This window comes from Cavia porcellus, unplaced genomic scaffold, assembly GCF_034190915.1.
Source record: "Cavia porcellus strain 051 isolate PalLab524CR breed Dunkin Hartley unplaced genomic scaffold, mCavPor4.1 scaffold_25, whole genome shotgun sequence".
Classification (NCBI taxonomy): Eukaryota; Metazoa; Chordata; class Mammalia; order Rodentia; family Caviidae; genus Cavia; species Cavia porcellus.
The window spans coordinates 36,818,617-36,826,853 of NW_026947508.1; the positions used below are offsets into that span (position 1 = coordinate 36,818,617).

General features: G+C 42.2%; 1 protein-coding gene across 5 annotated transcripts in view; it reads right to left on the bottom strand.

The window, feature by feature from the left end:
- St3gal3 (ST3 beta-galactoside alpha-2,3-sialyltransferase 3) overlaps positions 1–8,237 on the bottom strand; it is a 248,703-nt gene that overhangs the window by 27,417 nt on the left and 213,049 nt on the right. For all 5 annotated transcript variants that reach the window (XM_063236294.1, XM_063236292.1, XM_063236293.1 and 2 more), the window contains one exon: positions 2,898–2,992. In XM_063236294.1, coding sequence (XP_063092364.1) covers positions 2,898–2,992 — 95 coding nt within the window. The remainder of the gene's footprint in view (positions 1–2,897; positions 2,993–8,237) is intronic.

Sequence of the window (8,237 nt, forward strand, 5' to 3'; positions counted from 1 at the left end):
ATCCCTGTGCCCCAGCAAGCAGATACCTAGGAACAAATGGGGGGACAACAGTGATGAAGAGCTTACCCACGGTAGCCTTGGTTTCTGATACCAACAGCTTTCCCCATGCTACCTCCTTTTTGCATAGCTAATCTCTAATCCTGCCCTTTGCCAGGCTACCTTTCCGTCCTCCCCTCGTTGGCCCCTACAACATGGCATCGGCTCAGCTGTACTCTACTCGGACTCTAACCACTATTCAGAACACTCATTGTTGGCCTCTCTTTGGCGTAGCAGTGGCGATTGTTTTCTTTTCAAACTCTGGTATCATTACAGCATGGCAATGTAATAAATAAGGAATGTTTAGTGAAGGTATTGATTGTGGAGTTAAATCCTTGCTCTGTGATCTCATGTAAATGACTTACTTTCTTTGAGATTCAGTTTCTTCATCTCTAAAATGAAGATGGTAACTTCTGCTTCTCAGAGTTGTTAAGATAATGTAGGTAAAGATAATGTAGGTAAAGACCTAAAGATCAGTTGGTGCCCCTATAGTGGAGAGCACTTACTGATGTCAAATAAGGATGTTAGGTATGTATGACTAGGACCCTGCGACTCTATACCTAGAATCACAGCACTGCAGAACTTACCTACTTGTTCAAAGTGGCCTATAAAAGAATGTTCACTGCAGAAATGTTTGTAGTAGTGAAATACTAAAAGTGACCCAAATATTCACAGAGGGAAAACAGACTACATGTAGCACACAAAGTACTACACAGCCACACACATGAAATATTACTGAGCCCCCCAAATTAAATCAATCATTTAGAACTATGTGTACCACTAAACATAATTAAAAAATCAATTTGAAGAATTTATACACAATGATACCGTGTATAGTTTAAAATCACACACTATATATATATATATATATATATATATATATATATATTTTTTTTTTTTTTTTTTTTTTTTGGTCTTTTTCTTTTTTATCAGTACCAGGGATCGAACTCACAACCACATACTTGCAAGGCAGGTGCTTATGCTGCTGAGCTAAATCCCCAGCCTCCACAAAATATATTTTAATGGATATATATATATATATATATATATACACATACACATGTGTACACACACACACGCACTCACACAGAGTATATGGATGTCAACATAAAAATCTTCCTTCCACCTAGAGGAAGGAAGAGCATGGAATGGAAGAGCTACACAGTTGTTTTACTTTAGCTCAAACTTCATTTCTTAGGCTGAGTAGATGGTGTATTATTCCTTATACTTTTTTGTCTGCCTGAGATTTTTTCATGTATAGAAAGGAGGCCTCTTATACACACAGACACACACACACACACAGACACACACACACACATACACACACACACATATTCATTCACAGGACAAGGGATTGTACCCAGGGCCTCCCACAAGCTAGGCAAGTGCTCTACCACAGAGCCACACCCTGGCCCCAGGCAATTTATAAAAAGAGGGGCTGGAGACACTGTCAGGTCTAGGCCTGAAAAGCATTCTTTATAATTCACTGAGACATCAAGTAGCTGTCCTGGAATGGTAGGTAAGAAGATATTCTTTAGGAGGACATGTTAAGTAAAAGCAGGCAGCAGGCACAGTCAGTCTTTCCAGAAGCTGAATGAGAACCAGGGTAAAGAACAAACCCTTAAGGGATGTTCTATACCAGGTGCCTTCAGATATCTTACAGTGAGCTTCAGGGAAGGAACCATACCCTCTCCCCAACTGCCTTTAAAGAGCATATTACTACTAATTGGCCCAGGTCAAGGACGTGAATACAGGTAGGGACTCTTTAAAAGAAAGGGGACACACAGGTAACTCAGTGCTCTTACTGGCCAGTGGCCTTCTTTGGTCTTTGTGTCTGCATGATCAAGTTTCAACTAGATTTAGGAAAAAAGCATAGGCCGTGTGGCTACATGTACCAAGGAAACAGGCTGCACACGGCTCAACCTAACTCATTAAATATGTTCTTGGAAGCTGGGGGTCCAAGTTCCAGTGTGACAGATTTTTTACTGGCCACGATCTTCTTTCAGGGAGAAGTGAGCTGGCTCAGTGAGTTTAAGTATTCTTGAGTCTCCTGGCCAATGATATCACCATTTCAACAGTTATCTCATTTAATTCTGACAACAATCTTATACAATAGTACCACTTTCTACATCTAGGTGATGAAAACACTAAAACACTTTAAGTATCATATCTGAGGTCAAAGTTAATAAAGAGGTAGTATATGGGTCTGATCCCCTGTATCTGTCCCTAAAGCCTCCACTCTTTTCTACCAGGCCGTGAAATAGCATGGTAACTTGACAAAGAAGTGTAACTTTAGGAATATAAAAAAGTCTTAATTTAGGAGGAAACTATATGGGAAAAGTCCTTAAGGTGATGAGGGAAATAGTTTCTGAGAATACAGGAGACAGGCTAACTTTGGACAGCATGGAAGAACCACTGGAGAGGAGTCTTGGTTAGAATGAAAGGTGAGGATAAATGGAGGGGCTTCAGGCATTTCTGAGGGCTGACCCTGTGTTCCCCGTTATCCCTTGTGCCCTAAGATGATGTCTCCTCTGTGATCTCACAGCTCCTTGCACTACCCCCAGCAGAGCCTTTTTATCTTGTACTTTGAGTACCCGTACCTCCACTAGACCAGAACTTTTTGAGGAAAGGGACATCTCTCTATGTCATTGTTGTAATACCCACCTCTGGCAAAGTGTCATGCTCTGAGTCAATATTCTATTAAAGAAGTATGAGAAAAGGAGGGAAGGAGAGAAGGCATGTTAAGAGTACAGTGTGGATTAATCCTTAGCATGGGGACTTTTGAGGATGTAATTTTGTTCTGAAGTACTGGAGACAGCCTGGAGAATGAAAGTTAATACAATTTGGGTTTTGCAACATACCTTGACCTTTGATCCCAAAAGGTGGTACAAACTCCCGAATCCTAGCCCACTTGCGAAAGGAGTTATCCAGGAACATGGGTGCTGGCTTGGAGAACCTGAAATGCAACAGGACTTTTGAGGATCACAAAATGCAAGACTGGAGTACAGGTTGGCTCTTCTGTGCAATGTCTTAGCAAGGGGTCTGCAGGAAACCACCTCCACATTCCAGCATATCCTCCCGGTCCCAGCCTGGTCATTGGGGAGCTGCTGGTCTTGCCGAGGGGAGTGTGAGTGTGAGGGAGCAGGCCTGCTTAGTCTTTATTTGGCCAGCTGTACAAGTGGAGGGACAAGATCTGCTCAGTAAGGCTTAATGGCTCAGAGCTGGAAGTTATCTTGCATCTATCTACAGTCAGTGCTGCCTACTTTGTTCCTGCAGTCTGGAAACACAGGATAAGACATGGTCCAGTGAGCAAAAAAAATATCCAGAAATACAGCCAGTGCAAAGAGTCATAATTTTGGAGACGATTAGACCACCCAGGACAAGGAAAAAGAATTCACGGTGAAAGGGCAAAGCAAGGCAAAGTTACAGGAAACAGATGCTTGGTAATGAAGAGAAAGAAAAGCCAGTCATGTGAATAGGAGGCAGTGCTGAGAGGTTTTCTAGCCAGCAAGAATTGGGGTGCATTTGTTAGTGAAGAGAAGGGAAGAGGAATCCTAAGTTTCTGTGGAGCTAGTGAAAGGGCCTGGACTGTGAGGGCAGGAACTCATTTTTTGGCTGGGAGGAGATGGGAGTTACAAGGGCAGAGAAGAAGGCAAAGTGATGTGGAGCGGGGGAGGTAAGAAAGGCAGGTTTCAGCTTAGAAGAGAGGCACAGAGGAAAGGTATAGGAGCCAAGCTCTTCATAGATGCTTGGAGAATATGATTGACCCAGAGCCTAGCATCCTGTCTGAGGTCCTTCCCAGGCACTGGCAGCTCAGAAATGCTGTGGGCCTGCTCCTGGCCAAGGACTATGGACTCAGAACTCAGGGCCTGTTTCTTATATTTCTAATTCAGCCCAATGAGCCCCATGAATAACTGAGGCTACACAAAAGTCCTCTGGGCCTGGAAGCTAGAACTTCCCCCTAACATACCTTATGCACAAGCATCTATCTGTTTCCTTCCTCACCATGGCCAACACCATGTTACCACAACCCCAGCAGGAATGAGGTCAGTAATTACTCAAAGGTCTAATATTTTTTGCCTCTGACATGATCTTGAAAGAGGAAGAAAATGTTTGACCCTGCTGCAGCCTCCATGACTTTGACTGTTGCTAAGAAGGTCTGAACAGTCAGCAGCAGTGATGCTGCCAGGCTTTGCTGTGCAGTGGCTTCCCTTGGCTTCTGGGTTCTGACAGCCACGTTAGTGCCCTTCCCCCATGGACAAGGATAATGCCTATTTCTTGTGACTAATATAAAAAATCTAAATAAATTAATATACGTAAGGTCTAACCAGAGGCACTGGCCAGGGTCTCTCACAAGACCCTATACATCAAAGAAAACACCGTGGATCTGCCTGCTCCATGTCCCACTTCTCTGTGTCAAAAGTGGGCTTATAAAATCTTTGTAAGATTTCAGTCAAGTTTGACAGGATTTTGTCTGCTTCCCAATGTGTAATGAATATCATAAGTTAATAAAGTCTCCTAAGATCTAACCCCTTGAGCTCAATCTATATTTCCTTTTTCTCTTTCCATACACCTTCTCTTTTACATTATTAGAAAGCTAATTGTTATTTTTAAAAGTATTTTTTAAAAACTGGACATAGAACTACACACCTGTAATTTAAAAATTCTAGTAGGCTGAGGTAAGAGGACCACAAGTTCCAGCCTAGACTGGCAACTTAGGAAGCAAGAAAAGAGGAAGGAAGGAAGGGAGAAAGGGAGGAAAGGAGGAAGCGAGGGAAGGAAGGATGGGAAGACTGGTCTTGAAATTATGACAATCCTCCTGCCTCGGCTTCCTGATTGCTGAGATTATAGGTGTGTCATCACGCCTGCCTAATTCTGCTTTTTTATTGAGTCTTTTCCTCCAATTTAGTATAATCTTGTTGTATAATATTATAAAGATTTACAGTTTCCAAACTGAATCCCAAACGACTATATTCAAGACTTGCTTTCATCTCTTGTCTGTCCCCTGCTACTTCTGTTACTACACAGTATTCATTTTTACTCGTTTTTTATACTTTTGGTATAAGTTATATATGTATATATATATATATATATGTATATATTTTTACTTCCTGCTGTATTCACTGAAAGGTAACATACTATACATACTGGTTTGCCTATTGATTTTTTTCCACAAGCCTATATCTTGATGATTACCACACAGTATTTAGATACTTGATAATACTCCATGATGGTTATGTATCACACTCTACTCTACTCAATCAGTCCCTGGCTTGTTTTTAGTGTTTTGTAAAGTAGGCCCCATCAGCAGCAGTTACCACAAATAACTTCACACATAGTCTTTTCTACTTGCCAATGTATCTTTGGAAGAGATTCCTAGAAGTGGGTTTGTTAGATCAACAGGAAAATGCATACACGGAATCTTGTTCCAATTGCCAAATTCCTTGCTACTTGAACTGTAGCATTCTGTAATACCACCAAAAATGTATAAAAATGTTATTCCCTCAACACCCTCATCAACCTTGTCAAACACTTCAACTTTGCCAGATAAAACAAAATAGCCTCTCACTGTCATTTTAATTTGCACTTCTCTTGGATGTTGTTTTGAGGCAGTGTGTTGCTATGTTGCCCAAGCTGGTCATGAATCCATGGGTTCAAGTGATTCTCCTGCCTCAGCCTCCAGAGTGCCAGGATTATAGGCGTGTGCCGCCACACCTGGCTAGGTTTTCCTTTTCTGAAGCTTTTTATATATTACTGTAAATATATAAGCCTTCTGAGATACAATTATAAATATTTACCTAGTTTGTTTATATATTTGCCTTGTGGTGTCTCTCACTTCCTTATTTTTTTCAAAAACAATTCAAATTTATCAATCTTTTCCCTTATAGCTTCTGGATTTTAAGTCTTAGGAAAGATTTCTTTATTTTAAGGTTACAGAGAATTTAATACATATCTTTTTCAGTACTTGTATGTTTTTTCTTCTCACACTTGAATCTGTTATCCATGGATCTGTATCCATTTTGGTCAGTATAAACAGTGGATCTGAGGGCCAGAGATTTGGCTCAATGGTGTAAGCGCCTGCCTGGCAAGCGCAAGGTCATGAGTTTGATACCTGGTACCAGGGGGGGGAAAAAAAAAAAAAGGCTGTGATTTTGTCTCTTTCCATGTGACTATCAAATAACTACCTACTTTAGGACTATCCTGTGGCCCTTCATCTTTTAGGTGATTTCCTGTTTTTATTTTTTTTCTCTCCTAGTTATCTTTGCTTGTACCACTGATTATAGGCACATGGATTTAAGAACGTTTCCTACTATTCCCTTGTTTCAATTTGTGCCTAGCTCCATCCTCCTCCTCCTTCCCTTCCAAGCAGGCTTTAAAGGTGAGAACAAGGACCTGGCCTGTTTGACCCTCTTTGTTTCACAAGAACTCCCAGGAAGGACAGTAGATAGCAGAGGCTGTAACGATCACAGCAGGCATGTAGTCCTCCCTGGGGTCATCATCGCCTCTATCACCACCACACCAGCATCACCTTTTCATCTACCTTCATCAGCTTTCAATAAATCATCTACTGGCTCTGCAGTGTTCACTAAAGGTGTTAGCATCTGTCTTACTTTCCACGCAAACCCAATTTTTGCTGATTATTTTCAGAAATTTCAACATCTGAAAACTCTGGTCTTGCATAATTTCCTTGACTTGAGTCACTCCCTTCTCTACTCCACATTAGCTGCTACTCAACTCCACGGCCACACTCTGGACCTAACAGCAATCTCTGATTCTTTCTGCACACAACCTCCTAACATTCTATTTCTCTCTCTCCTTTGCTTTCACCAAGGTCTCCCCGACTTCTGCACACACCTCTAGTCTATTCCTTCTCCTGTGTACACTGCAGGTATCTCCTCTTTCCCTCCTGCAGGACCCATGACCCCTTGATTCCTTGTCTTTTTGTCCCATTCATTAGGCAGAGGTTAATCTAACCCTATACTATTGTACCTCTTATACTTGAGATGCTTTGAGAACGCACACATGGGACAGATACTACCTCCAATTGGTGGTCTTGGACTTTAGCTAGTGTCTCATCTTTGATCAGCAGCTATTTCTAACATTTTCTGCTCTACATAGTCTCTCTATTCTTTTCCTCTTGTGAGCGAGTATATCTCTTCTCTCACTTTAGAGAACTCCCTTTGTTTCTTGCTTCCTTACTCATAAATCTATTTCCATTTACCTCAAGTTTGGCTTAGTTCCCCCACCTTTACGTCTCCAAAGCATGCCATAGATCCCACTCCTGCTCCTTCCCCCTAAGCATACAAACTTAGGTCTTTCCCAAGTGAAAGCAAAACAAACAAACTTTCCTCACCATGTACTGGCTTCGAGTCACTAACCTCTCTATCCCTTCATGGTAAAACTTCTAGAAAGAACAGTGCAAATTCTGTTTTCCTTATTTCTCATTCATTCCTCAATCTAACACAATCTGAATTTTACTCCTATGAGACCACTGTTCTTCCAATTATGTGTTGTTTGTAACTTGTTGGACATGCTGGTCTTCATACATCTACCATGCAGTTGCTCTGCCTGGGAATATGCCCTGGCTTTCTTCCCCAGACCCCTTTCTTCCCTAGTTACCTAGAAAGCTGCACCCTTATTCTCTTAAGTTTAAATGTTACTTCCCCTGGAAAGCCTTTCCTGGCTCCTCCAGGTACACTTGTCCTGTTCCTCTAGTGTTCTTCCTATATTTTGTTTAGACTCTGTGTGGTGGCTCAGTGCTTGCAAAGACACTGGAAGTTGAACTAGGACCATAAACAACAGGAAATATGGGAGTGGGTGGTAGTAAAGGTGGTATGTGCTTGCATGCGTGTGTGACTGCACAGCTGGCCTGGGCTAACCCTCACGCTATACCTGCAACAGAATCTAAGGCCTTCTGACCAATGTGTCTGCTTCCTCTCACCTTACCAAGGTGGTAGCAGCCCTTAAGGTGAGGAATGACTGGCCAGACTAATAGAGTAGTGGGTGTGTGATGCCTGACTTTCTTGCCCTGGCCCAGGGGGTAGCAGGACAGGGTGAGGCAGGTTCTCATAGTCAGGCCCCAGCCTGCCAGAGCTGTACAATAAGAGGCAACCTCAGGATCAGGTTTCAGTAGGGTGTGTGAGAATGCGTGAGAAGGCTCAGGGAAAGGAGAAGGCGGAAGTTGCATTGGGAAATGCTGG